This window comes from Carcharodon carcharias, chromosome 26 (genome assembly GCF_017639515.1).
Source record: "Carcharodon carcharias isolate sCarCar2 chromosome 26, sCarCar2.pri, whole genome shotgun sequence".
NCBI classification, from domain to species: domain Eukaryota; kingdom Metazoa; phylum Chordata; class Chondrichthyes; order Lamniformes; family Lamnidae; genus Carcharodon; species Carcharodon carcharias.
Genome location: NC_054492.1, coordinates 36,805,900 through 36,826,951, shown reverse-complemented (window position 1 = coordinate 36,826,951; position 21,052 = coordinate 36,805,900). Strand labels below are relative to the sequence as shown.

Below are 21,052 nucleotides of genomic sequence, written 5' to 3'. Positions count from 1 at the left end.
TACCGGGGTGAAGAACCAACTGTGTGCTCACACCCCTTGAAAGAATTAAAAAATGACATCAGAAGATGAGATTAGAAATTATGTAACCACATAAATAGAGGAGAAATATTAAATAATTAAACTCAAAGGAATTAATACTCCAGATAGATTGCATCCACACATTCTAAATGAATCTAGGGAAGAGATAGTAGAGGCACAACACATATTTAATAATTCATTAGAAAAAAGGTGTAGTGCCAGAGAACTGGTGGACAGCTAATATTCTACCTATATTTAAGAAAGGAGATAGAACGTGTACAGGGAACTTAGACCAGTCAGCTTAACATTGGTAGTGGGAAATAAAATTGATTCCCTATTAAAGGAGAAAATAGAAAAACATTTAGAAGCTGTATAATAATGAATAGTCAACATCAGTTTGGAAAGGGAAAGTCTTGCTTGATCAGCCTCATTAATTTCTGAGGTAACAAGTAGAGTAGACAAGAGTGTGTCAGTGGATGTAATATATCTAGATTTTCAGAGGGCTTTAGATTATGGGATCATGTTAATAGACTAACGAATAAGATCAGAGTATGCGGATTCAGGGATAAGTAGCAGAATGGATAGGTGACTGGCTAAAAGACAGACAACAGAGAGTAGGGGTAAGAAGGTGGGGAGTAGGTCCCACTAGGATTGATGTGGGACTACTCTTGTTCACAATTTATATTAATGACTTAGACTTTGCAATCAGAAGCATAATTTCTAAATTTATGAATTACACCAAGTTGGGAGGGAAGAAGGCTACAGCAAATGAAAAGAAGGCATTGGGGGAGTCACTGGACTAGTAATCCAGAGGCCCAGGCTAATGTTCTGGGGGACATGGGTTCACAACCCCACTACGTCAGCTGGTGGAATTTAAATTCAGTTAATAAATCTGGAATTTCAGTATTATGTGAAGAATTACATTTTGGTAAGAAAAATAAGATCGTTTATTACTTAAAAAATGAGAATCAAAATGGGGTAGAGGAGCAAAGGGATCTGAGAATACAAATACAAGTTGAGACACAGGTCAATAAGGGCTGAAAATAAGCAAACCAAGTTTATTTTTAGAAGGATAGAATTGGAAAAAGTAGAGAAGTTATGCTAACCTTGCACTGAACCGTAATTAGACCACACTTGGAGTACCATCTGCATTTCTGGTCGCCATATTATAAAAAGGATAGAGAGGCCCTTGAGAAGGTGCAAAAAGAATTTACGAGGATAGTACCAGAATGGCGAGGTTATATCTGTCAGGAAAGGATGAATAGACTGGGTCTCGTTGCTCCTGAAAAGGGAAGATTCAAGGGTGACCCAAGAGAGGTGTTTAAATTTGTAAAAGTTTTGACAGAGTAAATACAGAGAGCGTATTTTCACTTATGGGGAAGAGTAAAGCTAGAGGCCATCAGTATAAAATAGTCACCAAGGAAGCAAATAGGGAATTCAAAGAAACTTCTTTACCCAAAGAGTGGTGAGAAGGTGAAACTTGCTACCACAGAGAGTGGTTGACGTGAATAGTATAAATGCGTTTAAGGGGAAGCTCCATAAGGATATGAAGGAGAAGGGAATAGAAGGTTATGCTTATAGAGTTAGATGAGGAAAGATGGGAGGAGGCTCGAGTGGAGCATAAACACTAGCATTGACTGGTTGGGCTGAGTGGCCTGTTTTTGTGACGTATATTCTATGTATTGCTGGACTGCCCTCAATCAATTCGTAGAGGCGGGTCACTGAATGCCAGTGATGAAGGATTGTTCATCTTGTCCTTCAGGCCTTTTAGCTTGAATAAAGTGCTGAGCGAGCTACAGGGAAGAAAAAATATGAGGGAATAATAAAAGTAGATGAAATTTGGCAAGATGTTGCTATGTGATTTCTAGGTAGTCTTGACAGAAATCCAATAGGACATCATGCATAAGCAGTCCAGGATGTGATTCCTGTAAAAATATATTGATTGTTTGGATGGTGAAGGTGTGCGCAAAGACTTTATAATGAGCACACAGCTTTTGCATTTTTTCAGTCTTTTATTTTTGAGTACTGTGAAGGGGAAGCTTAACATATATCCGTGCATGTGAAGCTTAATCCCAGAAAAGGCCAGTTTCAGCATTCACTCCCATGTGACATTCAGTTTGATCCTGTTTTCAAACAGTTTCTTTCTGAATCAATCTGCTCAGCCACTCCCTCAAGACCCTCCCCCACCCCACCCCGCCCCACCCCAAACTACGAAGTCCTTGACCCCAGCAAAAATCTTTCCTCCCATCTTGGTCAGTCACCTTGGTATCCCTCAAATCCAATAGGCATAGACATGAGGGTATTTAGCACATGACTAGTTTAGTCATTCATCACTGCATCTGGAAGGATTACATATTATGTCTCAGTTTCCTCTATCAAAACCACATTCTACTCCAGGATCATCCTGGAGATCATTGTGAACCCCTGGCTTCTTTTCTTTACTGCCACCCTTTTCCTTAAACTCATCTTCCCTATCTCCGTATACCTCACCATCAACAACAAGTGCACCGAGCCCATGGACCTCTTGATCACAAAAACTAACGTTCAACTGCCTCGACTGCTTCCCTTTTACCACTAAACTAAATCTTCCATCCAGGCTCTGTCCATACCTGCCCTAGCCCTGCAAAGGACCAGTGCTTCTTTCAGACATGGGCATGGGATGCCTATTCTTTTTGCTGATACCAGTATGAGGGTGGCACCCTTCATAACATGTGCGCCTCCTGCTGGTGGTATTGAAAGCTTAAGCGCTCAATTAGCACTCGTAAAATGGCTGAACACCATCTAAATTCCAGGCTGTTGCCCATTACAAACTTCATAAATGTCCCTGATTCCACCTCCAGTTGTTTTGTATTGAACTAGAAAAGCTGCATTGCTATAATCTACCCAGTATCTGCCATTCTGGATTAAGTGATGGTCTGATTGTCAACCACAAAAAAAGTGGTGCCTGTAAACTACATAAATGATTGTGGGTTGTTATTTAGCTTCATTGCTGAAACATATAAGATTCTGAGGGGTTTTGACATGTTGGTGCTAAGAGGATGTTTCCCCTCATGGTGGAATCTCGAACTAAGGGGCACAGTTTAAAAATAAGGGGTCAACCCACTTAGGACAGAGATGAGAAGGAATTTCTTCTCTCAGGGGCTAATTGAACTTTGGAATTCACTACCCCATAAAGCAGTGGAGGCTGGGTCATGAATATATTCAAAGCTGAGTTAAACAGATTTTTGATCTACAAGGGAGTCAAGGGTTATGGGGAACAGACAGGAATGTGGAGCTGTGGCCACAATCAGACCAGCCATGATCCTATCGAATTGCGGAGCAGTCTTGAAGGGCCAAATGGCCTACTCCTGTTTCCATGGCTTATGATCATATCATTTTCATGTTCCTTACTAATTTTCTTGAGTTTTATTGATGTTCAAAATACATACTCATTTCTTAACTACTTCTTTTCAAATTGAGCTGAGCATTTGGTGTTTTTTCTCCCCACTGACTTCCTCTCTTGCAATAAAAACTGACACCTCTATAAACCCAGAAAACCTTAGGTTTTCAAAGTGGCAATAAAAACTATTTAAGTATCCTTGACATTTAAGAATATTTAGATTTAGCTATATTTAGATATAGAAATTGAGTTGAACTGCAATTGAGATTTGTGCCCTTTTATGTACTTTGAGAGCCACAGCATAATAGAAGTGTAACAATGCTGGGTCTGAACAAGATCTTAAGTTGGATACTTAGGGGACACTTGAGAATGGTCTCTTTATTTAAGGAAGGATATTCTTGCATTGGAGGCAGTTCAGAAAAGGTTCATTAGGTTGATTCCTGGGATGAAAGGATTATGTTATGAGGAAAGGTTGAACAGGTTGGGCCTGGGGTTTAGAAGAATGAGAAGTGATCTTATTGAAACATGTAAGATCCTGAGGAGGCTCGACAGGGTAGATGCTGAGCAGTTGTTTTTCCTCGTGGAGGAATCTAGAAATGGGGGCACAGTTTCAAAATAAGGGGTCTGCCATTTTTGACAGCGTTGAGGAGGAATTTCTTCTCTCAGAGGGTTATTAGTCTTTGGAATTCACTTTTTCAGACAGCATTGGAGGCTGGGTCATTGAATATATTCAAGGCTCAGTTAGTCAGATTTTTAACCTACAAGGGAGTCAAGGGTTATGAAGGGCACGCAGGGGAGTGAAGTTGAGGCCACATTCAGATCAGCCATGACCTTATTGAATGGTGGAATGAGGGGCCAAATGGCCTACTCCTGCTCCTATTTCTGTTCTTATGAGTGCTGGGTAAAAGCATTTATATAAGGATAATGGTAAGGTGGGTAGCTGTACTTCAAAAGGAGATTCTATTAACAGTCCACCATTCATAATCCCTGTACAGGACACAAAATGCATTCATCTAGCACACTAATCTCATTAAGGATCTGGGAGAGATCAGAGAGTCTCTGAAGATCCATTAAGATTATGATCAGTAATACAATTAAAACCACCGTATTGTTTTTATGGTTTTGCTAAATTGCTGTGTAGCATGCACAAAGCAGTAAATCTTATTAGTTGTGCTCAGAAAGTTGAATGTCCCCTGAAAGGTCCAAGATATCCCTGTGTTTATTAAGATTAATATTAACCTCAGGAATGACAAGCAGGTGTTGAGACCATTGAGTTGGTGTGTTGGGAGATGAGTGTGTCATGAGTTATGGCATATACCAAAGTCTTAAGTAAGAGGTGTTAGTGTACTACAGCATGTTGTAACCTTGATGGGTATGGGAGAGACCAGAAAAAAGTATTATACTTGAGTCTATGGCTGAATATATACCGCTTACAACATTGTGGTATATTAAAATGTAATACAGTGAGAAACATGGATGGGAAATTTCACCGCGAGATGTACTGGAGAGTTACATTGAAGTGTATGGAATATATTGGAGAATTATAATCAAAGGTATGGAATATATTGAAATGTGTGTGGGGTGTATTGAATAGTTACAGTGAAGTGTGCAGGATATATTAGAGAGTGTAAAAGTGCTCTCTGTTGGATATATTGAAGAGTTTTACAGTGAAGCTTAAGAGATATATTGAAGAGTATTACAATATTATATATGACTTATATTGAATAAGCTACATGGAATATACAAGAGAGGCCACGATGAGATGAACGGGATATATTATCTATGGGATGTAATGAGATATATATGTATAGATTGTGGAGTATAGGAAGACCTTAAGCTGATTATTTATGGTATCTTTCTAGTATGAGAACATTGATGTAATTTGATCACCATTAGAAAATATTAAATGGGACTGCACATCACAGTTCAGTTACCCATTGTCACTAAACTATTTTCCACGTACGCTACTTGTTTCTCTATCCTGGTATCAAGGATTGAAACCAGCCAGGAGTAAGTAATAATTGCCACAACCTTTGCCTAGGCCGGCCACTCATTGAGTCGGTTACCTCTTAAACAAGGGGCAGACTCATGGCTGAAGCTTATTGGAGCAATGTTATCTCATTGTGGGGACTTTGTGATGTGGTCTGATATTAACCAACCTCAGATGAAGGAGGGTGTTAAGGTACAAGTGCAGTTTTGTTAGTCTGTGCGGGTCATACATACTGATGTGAAAGTCTGTTTCCTGGGTTTGTTGTTCTGATTCATTTTGCTGAAGCTGATTGGCTGAGACAAACACATGACTACTTGACAAAGCACAGATGCCCTCTATATTTTTGAATTGGAATATTGTAATTGTTGAAATCCTTGGATTTTTTTTTCTGACTGCAGTATTTTTAGGATTTTGGGCCTTATGGCAGCAATCAGTAATTTCAAACTATAATAAAATATTTCAGTGCAAGAAAGAACTTGCATTTATGTAGTGACTTTCACTGCCTCAGGAAATATTAAAATGCTTTACAACTAATTAAGTAATTTTGGAATGTAGCTCCTGTGAATGAAGTGAAATGTAATCATTGGTTGGCGCACTTCCTATGTCAAAACAATCTGTGCACAGCAGGTCACAAATATCATTGAAGTGTTTTTTGGGTGGGGGACAAATGTTGGCTGCAACACTAGGATAACCCTTCTCCTCTTCTTCAGATAATGCCATGGGATCTTTTATGTTCGGTTGAGAGTAGGCCTCAGTTTAAGTCTAATCTGAAATGCAGTACCTCTGCTTTGAACGCACCGTTCTAACTCAAAGGTGCCGGCTATAACTGAGCCAAGGTTGACACCTTTATTAATTTGATTACTATTTTAATGATAAGCTGGACCATGACAAGCTATTTCACCTTGTCCAGAACAGTGGAACCAGAGGCCCACTCTCTCCCACCCACCCCCACCGTCTCACCATGGCAACTTAAGCACCAGCCAGCCAATCAGCAGCCACCTGGTGGGAAGGCAGCTAATCAGCATTGGGAAGAGGAGGGAGTGGCTCCACATCCAATTGGGCATCTAGGGCGGGACATCCAGCAGGAGAAGGGTTAGTCTGTGAACCGGAATTTGGTCAAGGCCACGTCTTTAAAGCTGCCCTCCCCTCTCACTCTCTCCTTCGTTGTTATGTTAACCTAAAACCAGTGAAGAAATAAAGTATACTAACTTCCAAATGCTGTCACCTTCAGCAGACTTTACATGCAGCCATGGACCCGTTTACAGGCCTTTCCATCTGCCACCTCCTCATACTTGGCATAAATCACTCCTAACATTTTTCCTGTGTGACTACTGAGAAGTGGAGTTGTCAGTGAAAAATTGCATTCAATTTGGTCTTTAACAAGCTCATTAGCTTGTTAATGTTTGTTTCAAAATGGCAGACAGGCATCTGCTTGTCGTCCGTATTATCAAAGATTGGTGGATGATGTCTGATTGCCGATACAAGGTCATCACACCATATTTTATATAAGTGCAGCGGGGGAAGGGCGGAGTATGGCCTACCTGATTTGCAGCTGTAAAATCCAGCCCAATATTTCCATGAACAAATGGGCAATCTATGGAACAGGCTCCATTGGGTGACAGTAGAAGCAATCAGCACTGATTAATTCAAATGCCAAACAGATAGATTTCTTTCAGAAAAAAACATTGTGGGATATAGTCATTGCTTGGCACTTTGGCTGATAAGTGGCAAGTTACATTCGCGCCACACAAGTGCCGGGCAATAAAAAAGTTACCTGACTAGTTTTGTCCCGGCAGCCTCTCCTCATAACTATTAACACCTTCCTTTCGAAAATACTTATCCACTTCCCTTTTAATCCACTTCACCTTTAAAACTTATTCTGATTCTGCGTCCACCACCAATTCTTGTAAGTCATCCCGTGCCCTAACAACCCTTAGTGTAAAAAATGCTCTTCTGCTCTTGCTCAAAGACTGAAGAGGAAATCATGATCATCCATCTTAGCTACTTCTTCCCTGCTGTTGGATGATCCTCAGTGTTGATGCTAATGGCCCAAATTTTTCCAGACCTGTGTTCTAATGCAAGGCCTATTCAAGATATCTATTTATATGGTGTATTGATGTGTAAAATAATTTAGGTGTATTGAAATTGAGAACCAAAATTAAATAAGGTATAAAATCTGCAGGAACTCTGTAATTTGTACCCATTCGTTCAATACTTTATTGCATTCAACATTATAAAATTACCAATAATTTCCCATGGGGAGCTCGAACCCAGAGTCAGTGATCAAAGTGTTGGATGGCACCTTAATGTCAGGGAATGGTCAGCTCTTGTGCCCAGTGTTCTCAGAACAAAGAGTTTTCTCGGGCCACTTCCAAAATAAAGCACTGATTGCTCCAAATTAGTGCCATAGGACATCACAAACCATCCCAACTCTGCAATGTACTAATGACTAATTATTTTATGGCTGTACCATAGCAGATGACCAACTCTCAAATAACAAGCCAGCACTTCCACTAAATCAGTGTCACATTGATAATTTTTGCAGGTCAGCACAACTCAGACTGTGTCAAGCCATGTCCCCAGTTCTTTCAGAACAATCTATCTATCTATCTGTCCATCTGTCTATCTATCTGTCTGCCTGTCTTTCAACAAAAAAGACAACTTTAAAAAAAAATCCCTTTCTCCCAGGCACTCATTATTCTTTCTCACATTCACTGTTCCAGCATCCTCAGTGAAGATTTAACTTAATTAAATGCAAATGCTGAAAAGACAGAATACATTAGGGGAGACATCACCGAGGTGTCTATATCTCTTCCGTGATCTGTGTTCCACGGATGCTCTTCTGCGATGCTGTTTGAGGAGTTCATGTTAATTTGATACAGCAGTGAGCGGTTGTCGATTGCATCCTGGTCTAATTAGCTGTCAGCTTTCTCCCCCATGAATGGTGGATTGTTTCTGAGCATTGTTTTGCTTCTCATGGTCCCTCCATTGCTGCAGCTTAGAAATATTTCAGGATAGTTTTCAAGGAGACTTGCTCTTTGTATAGTAGCTGTTTTCACAACTGAAATGCTGACTGAGCCTGCTGTTCTGTCATTCTGCATACATTTCATTTAATGCCTTACTTCATCCATTAATTATATCAGAGCCTCCTGTGCCAACAGTTAGTGATTTATGAAGCATTGGAGACAGATGCCTGTTTCAATCAGTGTTACAAGACAGACGGGCAGCTCATTTCACCTCCACCTTGAGTTTATTTTTTCTTCACCCTCTATCAAGATGTGACATCTTGTATTTGTGTTGCTTAGGACAGAACTAGAGAACTATATGTTTTTGAAATCCAGTGAGAAAATGCCCAGTCAAGAATAATTGTAGGACAATCATTTGAGTTAATTAGAATACCCTATAAATTCTTATCACAATTGCCCTTTCTCCCAGATCATGATTTCTCTTTCACTTTGGTCACTAGATTCAAATGATCTTTGTACCTGATCACTAATTCCTTTCACCCTACTTGTCAAGTTACTACTTCTCCATCACTATGATCACGATTCACTTTTAACTCCCATCACCAGATAAGTGTTCTTCCGTTTTTTTCCTTTATTCTTTCGTGGGATGTGGGTGACATTGGCAAGGTCAGATTTGTTGCCCATCCATAATTGCCCTTGAACTGAGTGGCTTGCTAGGCCATTTAAGGGTCAACCACACTGTGTGGGTCTGGAGTCACATGTAGACCAGACCAGGTAAGGATGGCAGATTTCCTTCCCTAAAGGGCATTAGTGAACCAGGTGGGTTTTTACAACACTCGGTGACTATTTCATGGTCACCATTACTGAGGTTAGCTTTCACTTCCAGATTTATTAGCTGAATTCAAATTCCTCCAGCTGCCATGGTAGGATTTGAACCCACGTCCCCAGAGCATCAGCCTAGGCTTCAGGATTACTAGCCCAATGACATTGGCACCATGCCACCATCTGCTGTGCTGGTAACAGTCAAAGATCTGTGCAGTCCCACTCAGGAGCCTTTTGGCCCATTGGCTTCGAGTGAATATATGAAGGCTGACAAAACACTCATTCTTTCAGACAAAGGTTGATGTGCACACTACTGACAGAAAAGTTTTAGGTTGCTCTTGCTAACAGCCTGTGGGTGGACTGCAGGAGTTTGAGAAGATGGCTTACCGCCACTATCTCGAGGGTAATTAGGGATGGGCAACAAATGCTGGGCTAGCCAACGATGCACACACTCTGTGAAAGAATTGAATTAGAATTATTAATTCCCTGAGAAGGACACATAGATGGAAGAGCTTGCATATACATTGCGCTTTGTCGTGAACTTTAGAAAGACCCTAAAGTACTTCACGTACAATTAATTACATTGAAGTGTAGTCACAGTGGCCAGGAAGACAATTGGAGCAGCCATTTAGCACACAACAATGTCTTAGAAACAATACTGAGGTAATACCCAGCTATTCTAATTTGCTGGTGGCGTTGGCCAGGGAATTGGGAGAAATTCCTTATCTTCTTGGAATGGTGTCTTGCTATTTTTAGCATCCGACCGAACCAATGGGTCAAAGACCCTAGCTTAATGTTTCATCATAAGGATGTCACCATTGACATCACTGGTGCTGTTGTGTCATTATGCCTAGATCATGGGAGTAATTTTAACACAAGCACAATAATGGGGAAGAATCTCCTGGCTGGAAAGCACAAAGTAAAAACTCAGGCACCCACTGATTGTAAATTTCTGACCATCAGTGAATAGTCATAAAATCGTGGGCAGTGCACAGCTAAATTGCACTAACAACAGACAAAGATTCTCACCAGCAGGATCACCCTACGTGTTTGCAATACCTGTGGGTTTTAACCCACAACTTCCTAACTCCCAAGCAAAAGTACAATTATCTCAGCCAAGCTGACATTAATATTGGGTGGTATGACTGTTGCCCATAGCATGACTGGTAATGTTAAAATGTTTAAATGTGGATATTTACAGAGGTTGGTAGTTGAAAATTGGATCTTTAAAAGGATTCTGTAACCAGTCAGTTATGCGGACCAGGATCATCTTCCACTAACTCATAATGCTGACCTTTCTTAGTCAGTAGTGATGTATCCTTAGTTTAGCCTTTCAAGGCTCTTCTTAAATTAATTATAATTCAATTTTTATATTACATGACTGTTTACATGGAGCCTTTGAAATTGTTTTTTGTTTGAATTAAGGGCTGATGTGGATATAATGCTGTTAGTTTAATAGAATTAGTCTTTCAGTTTGTGCTGAATTCAATCAAAGGCTTTGGTTTTTACTTGCTGTCAGTGAACTGCCTTTCAGGATAGTTCTTTATGCTTCAGGGCAACTAACATTTTCACTATTGATCTGCCAGCACACTTCCAAACATTGTGTGTCTCAGGACACGGTTAAACATTCCCAATCTCTGTATGTCCCAGGACACAGTTAAACATTCCCAATCCCTGTATGTCGCAGGATACAGTTAAACATTCCCAATTTCTGTATGTCCCAAGACACAGTTAAACATTCCCAATCCCTGTATGTCGCAGGATACAGTTAAACATTCCCAATCCCTGTATGTCGCAGGATACAGTTAAACGTTCCCAATCTCTGTATGTCCCAAGACACAGTTAAACATTCCCAATCCCTGTATGTCGCAGGATACAGTTAAACGTCCCCAATCTCTGTATGTCCCAAGACACAGTTAAACATTCCCAATCCCTGTATGTCGCAGGATACAGTTAAACGTTCCCAATTTCTGTATGTCCCAGGACACAGTTAAACATTCCCAATCTCTGTGGCTCCAAAAACAGGGTCAAGTATGTCACTTCAACAGAACAAGTGGAAGGCTAAATGACATTCCAGCTTCTGCTGAGCTGATGGTGGTCCCAGTTCAGAAGTGACTGCCTTATAGTCAGTTTAAAGTACGTTTTAAGTTGAATAGATTAGTGTGGCATTAACAGGGCACTAACTCTACTGACCACATTTTGAGGCTGTTACTGGTCCAACCGTGCCACTTTGACTAGGTGAACATCAGTCCCAGGGAGTCAGTGTGCTGTACATCAGAGCCTTACAGTGAGTGTGGTGTATATCCAACTCACATAGTGAATGATGTGGTCTATATCAGGGTCTTAAAGTGACTGTGATGTATATCAGACTCTTATAGTGAGGGTGGTGGATATCAAAGTGTTGCAGTGAATGTGGTGTATATCTGAAAGTTTTATAGTGAACACAATGCATTATTTCTTATAGTAAGAGTTGTGGGTATGTCATCTTCATATTATCTTTCCCTGTGTGTTTAATATCTCGATCCCAGTGTTAGTATGCAATATCTTTATCCCAATGTTTCCCAGTGCGTAATTTCTCTATCCCGGTGTTACCTGATGCATATTGTCTCAATCCTAGGAATTCCTAGGCCAGAATTTTCCGTCCATCAGGCAGATGGGCCAGGGGTCGCTGGGGGACAGATTGCCCGCCCGCGACTGGGCCCCGATCACGAGTTCACACCAGCCGGCCAATTAGCGGGGGCAGCCAGTATGAAATGAGCACTGAGGAGCTGAGCGCTGCCGGGCTGGGGGGGGGGCAGTGCGGGAGGAGGGCGAGCGTGGAAGTCTGCCCATGCGCGGGGGAGAGGGCGCAGTGACAGGTCCCGGGGGGCACAGAGCTGCCTCAGGGAGCTGAAGAATCGGAGAAACAAAAATGAAGATTTAAAAGATGATAGAAGCATGTCCCCACATGCGACTCAGTCACATGAAGAGGGACGTGTTTGAAATGATGGTGAAAAATATTTAATGGATTTTTATTTACCGTTGGAAACCTCATCCTGCCCGTGGATGAGGTTTCGTTAAAAATGCAAAGGCCGCCTGGCCTACTCACCCGTCCGCCAACCGAACAGTTGGACGGGCAGCGAAAAATATGAGTTAATTAATTGCTTAAGGGGCTTAATAGGCCTCTTATTTGTTGGTGGGCGTGCTGCCAAGTCTCACATGCACTTGCCGACTGAAAGATCGCTAGAGTGCGCAGTGACATGGGGATGCTCACCTGACATAATCGCACGTGATTTCATGCCCAGTCGGGTCAAACGCCCATCTGACGATTGTGAGATTCTGCCCCTCGTGTTTTCTGTCTCTATCCCAGTAATCTCTGCACCAACATGTTGCAATTGTGTATCTGGTCTGGAACTCTTGTAAGATCTCCCTGTAACTCTTAAGCATTGTTTAAAGTGTAATAGTTTATTTCAGCTTGCCTTCCCTGTTGTGTGAGATTGAGGACTGTCAGTGTTTCTTTTGGATCGAGCTTTTATCAGAATTGGGTTATTTTCCTGTGGAATGGGCCTGGTGATAGGAGATTTTTGACTCATAAACCGCACTCTTGTGATTCCCCAATTTTTCCACGTCAATGTAAATGTTCTAATCTATTGGTAATGATTACTATTGATTCCTTGGTGAACCTGTAGGTAAAGGTTACAGCTAATCACTGTGATGAAACTACAGGGAGACTGCAAGTATCACAGAGGCTTTTATGATCTCTATAATGTCCCTGATTGCTAATTATTAGTATAGGGCCTGCAATAGGGAGAGTAAAGTGACCCTGGTGCAGTGGTGACTGGATGCTGAGGGGCCCACCTTTCCACTGTCTAGGCCCAAAGCTCTGGAATTCCCCCCCCCTTAAACCTCTCCAATTCTCTACCCCTTTTCCCTTTCATTGAGATGCTCCTTAGCACTTACCTCTTTGACCAAGCTACTTGGCTATCTGCCCTAGTGCCACCTTATGTGGCTCTGTGTCTAACTCTGCCTTATAGCGCTCCATTGAAGCGCCTTTGGATGTTAAAGGTGCTGTATAAGTCTCTGCTGTTGTTGTTATTGCTGAGTGAGAGGCTTCCTGTTGAAAGCTTAAAGTCAATGCATGCGCCTTCCAATATGTGAAGCATGTACAGCACAGCCGATGTTGTTCTTCCCACTTATCTTTAAATTTCCTAACGTTGACCCTGTTTTTTTCCCCCCAGCTCTGTCTCCGTTCCATGTACAGCCCCAATCGATGGTTGTGGAGGAGGGCGGTGTTGCCAGGTTTCAGTGTCAGATTCACGGCTTACCGGAACCACTGATCATGTGGCTGAAGAATAGCAGGCCTCTTGAGCCAAGTGATGACAGGTATTGTACATCCTAACCATTGGTTTCAACCAGTTCCATCAGTAAGTTGCCCTTAACTATGATCACTTTATCCCAAAACAGTATTACTGGACATGAGTAAATACACTGACACTGTCTACGTATAATATTACCATTTGTTTTCTTCTCTTATAACTAAAAGCAAAACAATCACTTCAGGACCCTACAATCCTTGAAAAGGGTTTATAATTCCTGCAGAAGCTCAATAATCCAACCAGAACCTGAACAATCACTTCAGAACTCTACAGTCCATTCATAGTTCGATTGTCCCTGCAGAAGTCAGCAGTTCCTTCAGAACTTTACCACGACTGCAAAACTCTACAAACTCAGCTGAAGCCTGCAGCCCTCACACAATTTGACAGTTCCTGGTTTCAGAATTGCTTTGTTTTTGGTTCCTGAGTTTATAGTTCTTGATTTCCAGTGTTCCTGTTGCCAGAGTTAGGTCATGTGTTCTTAAAGTCCCAAAGTGATTGGCAGAATTAGTCAATAAGTCAGGCAAATGAGAATGCAACTTGACCACAAATCCAGTTCGATTATATTATCACGCGCACTAATGTTGCTGCTTCTACCCCATTTGCAGATAAGTCCTCGAACACGCACAATTTGAGGGCTTTTGCGAATGAAGGAAGGTTTCGTGTTGCAGTTACCCCGGAACTAAGCAAGGTCCGATTCTCATATAGAAGTTGCTTAAACTGCACTGCATCTTGAGGGCATGGATTCATAGCCATGATTCTCACTTGGTGGTTCCCTGACCTCTAATCGAAATAAATGCCAGATATTCCCTCACAGGAACAGAAAATCAGATAGGAAGCCAAATGCTGCACTTCCATTATTCTTCTAGTGGCCAATACCAGAGCAGAGTTAGTTTGTGCTAGAGGGCAGGTATTAGTCCTTTTCACTAGATTAGAGGCTGTACTTGGAAAATGGATAGGTGGGGGGGCAACAGAACTTTAAAAGCAAATAGAACCTGAGACATTGAGAAAACTACTTCCATCACTGCCCTTGCTGAAGTGTGGCTGTTTTGTGGGAGTAATGCCACAAAATGAATAAAACCAGGGGAAAAATCCACAGCTTTTGCCATCAATCTTACATTGTTGAAGGAGAATAATAAACAATGTAAGGATGTAATGAAAAAGCCGGGATTTTATATGTTTACACAACTGCTGCAGGAAGAGAAAAATGGCACATCCCTGATGCCTAGAGAAAACTGCAGGCGTCTTCGCAATTGCCAGGGTGCAACAGCACCATTTGTTGGATGAAAATGTTACTACATCACTACATATTTCCCAATTTTAAGTGTTAAATATTTAAAAAGTGTGAAAGACAAATGCTGCAACCCTTAAAGGACTTGTAGCTAGTCAGGCAGAGCCCTTGCGTCAAGTTGTCACCAAGTTTGCGATGTGGATGGAACAAGCTGCCTTAACCATAGGCAGGGCTTAGGTGGCCATACATTGTGTTGTGGGTGATATCTGGAATTAACACCAATAGGAACTGTTCAGCAACTGAAAAAAATTAATGGAAGGATCTCAGGTAGTGTTCTTTCCATTTGTTAATGGGATGCGAGCGTCCCTGGCAAGGCCTACATTTGTTGTCCATTTCTAATCGTCCTTGAGAAGGTGGTGGTGAGCTGCCTTCTTGAACCACTGCAGTCCCTGTGGCGTAGGTACACCCACAGCGCTATTAGGAAGGGAGTTCCCAGCGATATAGTCCCAAGTCAGGATGGTGATGGCTTGGAGGGGTACTTGCAGGTATCGGTGTTCCCATACCTCTCCCACCCTTCTCATTCTAGGTGGTAGTGGTTGTGGGTTTGGACAGGACAGGCTGACTTCATGATAAGATGGAAGCTCATTTTCTCAATATTGGACAAGTTACTCAACTGCCTTATTTACTTTTCAGGTTCACCTTTCTGCCCACGGGGGTCCTTCAGATCACACGAGTGGGAGAAGAAGACAGTGGAATATACCAGTGTGTGGCAGCTAACACTGCTGACACAAGACATAGTGAAGAAGCCAGTCTTACTGTGTCAGGTTAGTACTGTTTCCCCACATGCAAATAGTTTGACAGAAAAAAAATAAAATGAACTGCCAGCTTCTGAGACTCTTCCTCAGGTCCTGGATCCAGACAAAGACACTCTCCTGAGAAAGAAAGTCAGTCTAAAGATGCACACAGATCCCTGAGTCTCAGGTATGGCTGTTAACTGGGTTATTGTAGCAGAGCCCATTGCCTGAGGCTGTCTGATAAAGCCCAACGACTGACATGGCCCAGAACTTTGAGTTCTCCAACACAGCTGGAATCTGGTGCCATTTGATACTGTGTGATTTGCATATCTTGTGCATGGCACAGTTGCATAGCTGCATATATTCAGGACCCTTCAGGCATTGGTTATTGAGGGGGGAGGGCTTCTTGGTGAGCCACTTTTACAGGAGGGTTCATATTAGCTCTGTCAGAATGCATCTCATCAAATCTGCACTTACCTAATTCCCTGAGGTATTTGATTTGAGAGCAGTGCTTAATTGTTTCTAATATTAGAATTTCAAAGATGAACGCAGCGCATTACCAAATCATTAATATTCATAATCTGGATTCACTGCCTGGCCGGGCACAAACAGAACTGTTCACGTGGCCTAGAAAATTGTCTTCTTATATTCAATGTCACATAAAAGCTTGCTGTTCCACTGCTGACAGAACAGAATCCTCAGAGAACTAACTTTGTGATGTCTGTTTGAAAAGAGCATTAAAATGGAAGCAGTCACCAATGTGTGACTGAATGCAGCTAGATGAGAGCAGCATTCTCCTGCACTCCTAATACAGGCCCACGAACAGATTGTTTATCCTACTCTGATTCTCTCCCTGCTCCCGAATCTGATATGGGATGCCACAAGTGACCCTTCAGTACCTCTCTCACGCCTCACAGCGGCTTTAATATTGACCTTTGACCATTGGACCCTGTAGCTGGCGTCCAGCTGAATGTAAAACCGCTGAGTATTTTTAGACCGTTGGTGATGATGATCTATTGTTCTTCCTGGGTCTTAGTGCCCACCCCCGGTAAATATGGTGCATTGACAGTGCAGCCTTGTTGGTTATAGACACATTACTTGGTTTCTGCGATGATTTTACTGGGTGTTGCAACTGACAAGGTGAACTTCAGGAGAATAGCTGGATAGTCTTAAACTAGAACCTTATGCGAAAGAAAGACTTGCATTTATATACCGTCTTTCCTGACCACCAGGCATCTCAAAACTCTTTACAGTCAATGTAGTATCTTTGAAGTGTAGCCATTGTTGTAGTGTAGGAAATGCAGCAGTCAATTTGCACACTGCCAGCTCCCACAAACAGCAATGTATAATGACCAGATAATCTGTTGACGGATAAATATTGGGCTGGACACTGGAGATAACTTCCCTGCTCTTCTTCTTTTATGTCCACCTAAGCGAGCAGACAAGGCCACAGTTTAACATCCAAAAGCCAACACCTGATAGGCAGCACTTCTGGTAGGGCAGCACTCCCTCAGTACTGCACTAGGGAGTCAGCCTTGATTTTTGTGCACTAGTCCTGGAGTGGGACTTGAACCCAGTACCTCCTGACTCAGAGGTAGGAGTGCTGCCAACTGACACTAAGCACCAATGAGCTATTGCAGCGCAGGGTATATCACAGTGAGTCCTGGTGTTTCCGCATCCAAGATCCATTAACAGAACTGGGGATGTTCACGTTCGCTGATGATTGCACAATGTTTAGCACCATCCATAGCTCCTCAGACACTGAAGCAGTCCATGTGCAAATGCAGCAAGACCTGGACAATACCCAGGCTTGGGTTGACCAGTGGCAAGTAAGATTCGTGCCACACAAGTGCCAGGCAATGACCATCTCCAACATGAGAGAATCTAACCATCGCCCCTTGACGTGGCATTACCATCACTGAATCCCCCACTATCAACATCCTGAGGGTTAGCACTAACCAGAAACTGAACTGGACTAGCCATATAAATACTGTGGCTACAAGAGTATGTCAGAGGCTAGGAATCCTGTGACGAGTAACCCACCTCCGGACTCCCCAGGTCAGGCAGCATCTGTGGAGGGAGAAACAGGGTTAACGTTTCAGGTTGATGATCTTTCATCAGAACTGGAAAGATCATCGACCTGTAACATTAACTTTGTTTTTCTCTCTCTACACAGATGCTGCTGGGCCTGCTGAGTATTTCCAGCACTTTCTGTTTTTATTTCAGATTTTCAGCATTTGCTTTTTTCCTGCCGTTTTCAGCTACCTTGGCCCTAAGCTCTGGAACTCCCCACCCAAACGTCTCTGCCACTCTACCTCCCGGTGCTCCTTCAAGATCCCTGACCAAATATCACCTAATGGGCACCAAGCTCCTTGGAAGCGCCTTGGGATGTTTTACTATGTTAAAGACGCTACCTAAATGGAACTAGTTGTTGTTGAAAAACCTCATTCAGCATAGACTAGGAATTGACCTCAGGATCTTTCTTGGCTGCATGCGGCTGAATTTTATGCCCCCCCCCCACCCCCTTTCTGGTGTGATTGCAGGTGATGGGGGGAGGAGGGGTGGGGGGGTCATGTAAAATAGGTTGGGTGGCTAGCCCACTACCCTCTCGCCCACCTCCGACCTGTCTCCCATAATATGATGTTTGGGTAGGGGATCAGTCAGCCCATCCACCTTTAGGCCCATTGAGGCTCTTAACTGGCCAGTTAATGGACAGCTAAAGTCCTGTGCCCACCTCCGCTGCAGTAATCTGTGCGGCTGGGGAAGGCAGAATGAGGAGGCCAACCTGCTTTTTCACCAACTCGGGCTAAAAGATGGGAAGGAGCGGGGGCCGGTACATCTTTTGCGTGGTGCCCTGTGCCCATCGGAGGATCCCGCCAACATGGTACCCCCATAACCCTTTGTGCCTTTCCCCCCCTCTGGCTTCCAGAACCTGACACCTTCCCCGCTCAATCCCCACACCACAGCAACCTCCCCCCCCCGACAGGTCCCCAATCCCTCCCCGACCAAAAACCCTGGACCCACCTTCCAGCCCGGCATCCATGCCCCTTTTTCTTGGCACTGCTTGTAGTCCCAGCAGCAGCCACTACTGAGTTGTGGCGCTGCTAGGTGGCCTGAGCTGAGGGCCAATTTGATTGGCTGGCAGCCCTTGAGGGCGGGACCTCCTCCCCCTGACGGGCGGAAGTCTCGTTCTCAGCTTGTCAAAGCGGCCCCCCCACCCCCCCGGCGTATTATTACTGCAGGGCAGCCTTTGTTAAAGTTGGTCAGCTCAAGAGTGACTTTTCCACCAAGGGGGAGGGGATCAATGGGATCTCCTGGAAAACTGACCCCATGGTTTTGTGCATTCTGACATTAGGCAGCAAGTATGTCAACTGAGGGAGTACCCCACTCCTCAATGGAATGGAGCAGGACTGTCACCACTAGTGAGCTGCAGCATCAAACAGTTCATACATGAAAAGGCAATGCTTCCTTTGTGTATTTTGGTGCAGGTTATACTGTGTCCCCTCAGACTGTGAGATTCTCATTTTGAGGTCAGGATTTGTTTCTGATCTTGGTGTCAGATGAATCACAATATCACAGCTTTGACGTTTAACTAGTTGCTATTAGTCTGAAAGAGCTTCAGATGAGAATTGATGGAGATCGTGTTGATATTTATTATTCAAGCCTTACTTGTCGACCCCAGCAGCCCATAGACAGGGTTAAAACATGCTGATGTTTGCTTGTTGTGCTCCCGGTACTACAACATTTCAAGCGGCATAAATAATTCAAATGATTGGCTGGGCTTGACAGCGATGCGACTTTAATTTACCAAGTGAAGATCCTACAGTTTCATTATTTTAAAATGCTCTCTGCAAATTTTATCCACCACTTCCAGTTGGTACCTTTTTAGTATTTGGTTAGATTGATTTGTGGTGAAGTGCAGCATCTCAAATTTCATTTATCACACCTCACAGCTCCAGAACTACTGGAGAGACGCAGTGCCCCCGTTCTGCTGATTGGCGTGTGTTGTAGGCAGCTTAAAGCTAGGTTTTCAAGGATGCCTGTTAGTGGGACAATGCGTCGGTACACCAACAAGTGTTTACTTTCCGCAGTTCATCAGAAGGTAACCTTGTTTCAGCAACCTGAAGGAAGTATGGAATAGAGAAGAAGGGGCTGAACGTTCCTGTGGGCTTTGGAAATCCAACGTCAGGACCAAATTGGGGCCCTGAGCATGCACTTGACAGCAATGAGACTGGAGCAGAGATATTCCTGGAGCTGGCCTCCTCATTGGCTGCCTTCGAGCTGGCAGGTGCCCCCCCCCGGCCAATGGTCTGGTCTGCCACAGCTCAGGAGCCTAGGCCGACCAGCCAAGAGAGGTGAGTGCTGCTGTGGCAGGTAGTGGAACATGAGGGCACCTCAAAATGGAGGCGCCCTTGGAGCTTAAAAGATAAATAATTATTTGAGAGGCCCCTCAGATCGAAAGGGAAACCCCTCTGCTTGGATTGTGGGGTTCATGGGGGCACCCTTTGATACCCACGGCCTCCTTTTCAGAGGCTGGAGCCTCTGTCTCCTAGGGTACCCAGCACCTTCCTCAGCCTGCCACCCCCCAGTAAGCTGGCGGCCTTTACATGTGGCGGTGGCGAGGGGTTGAGGGGGGGGGAAGCTGCTTCGCTGCTGGCAAAATGCTGGGAACATGAGAAATAGGCCCTATTTGAGGCCTCAGTTACTTCATTGGGCTGCCCCCCCCACCCCCCCCCCCCTCTCCATTGAGCAGGCAACTACCCCAGCAGCGAGCATGCGTCGGGGATTCTCCCAGTGGCACCTCTCTCTTTTCCTGGCGACCCTCTGCCTTCTAACCTGCCACCCAAGGGTTGGGAAAAATCAGCTCGAGGTGTTCATGAGAGATGGAGGGTGGTGGTTGGGGGGGTGGGGGGGCGGGGGGGGGTTGGGGTTGATGAATCAACCTGGGACATGCTCGTACATGGCTCAGCAGCGAGCAGTGAAGGTTTCGGTGAGAATCTGAGAGCAGATTACTGATCTGATGGCCCTGACAGTTCAGGCTGGTGATTGAGGTGGCACAGATCCTGCAGAACGTCTGAAAATGAAAAGGGAAGAGTGAAAAGAAAATGGAAGCAAATCCAACCTCAGCTGAGGTGGTGGAAGGGGCACTTCCGCATCTCAAGGCCAGGAGGAGGAAAGCGGTTGGAAAAATAATGGCTCAATTTTAACCCTCCGGCCTGTAATTCTCAGCTAAGCATGTTTCAATGCTGACTGCACTGAGACACACGTGATGCTGGAACTGACTTCAGAAACCTGAATGGGAATCGTTTTGACTCCGACTGAAGGTGTAACACCCTGGTACCAATACGATGTAGATTCAGCTGCCTGTCAGAAACCTCGCCTGGTTTTCATTTCCACTGAAGGCAGCAGGCGAGATTTATAACGGGTGGTAGAATCATTAGCATCCATTTTACACCATCACCGATGTCAGCCATGGCTCAGTTGGTAGCATCCTTGCCTC

At 43.7% G+C, this 21,052-nt stretch overlaps 1 protein-coding gene across 1 annotated transcript in view; it reads left to right on the top strand.

Annotated features, from left to right (window-relative positions):
- Positions 1–21,052, top strand: part of igdcc3 (immunoglobulin superfamily, DCC subclass, member 3) — a 119,980-nt gene that overhangs the window by 56,148 nt on the left and 42,780 nt on the right. The window contains exons 3-4 of the mRNA XM_041174906.1: positions 13,393–13,537; positions 15,452–15,582. Coding sequence (XP_041030840.1) covers positions 13,393–13,537; positions 15,452–15,582 — 276 coding nt within the window. The remainder of the gene's footprint in view (positions 1–13,392; positions 13,538–15,451; positions 15,583–21,052) is intronic.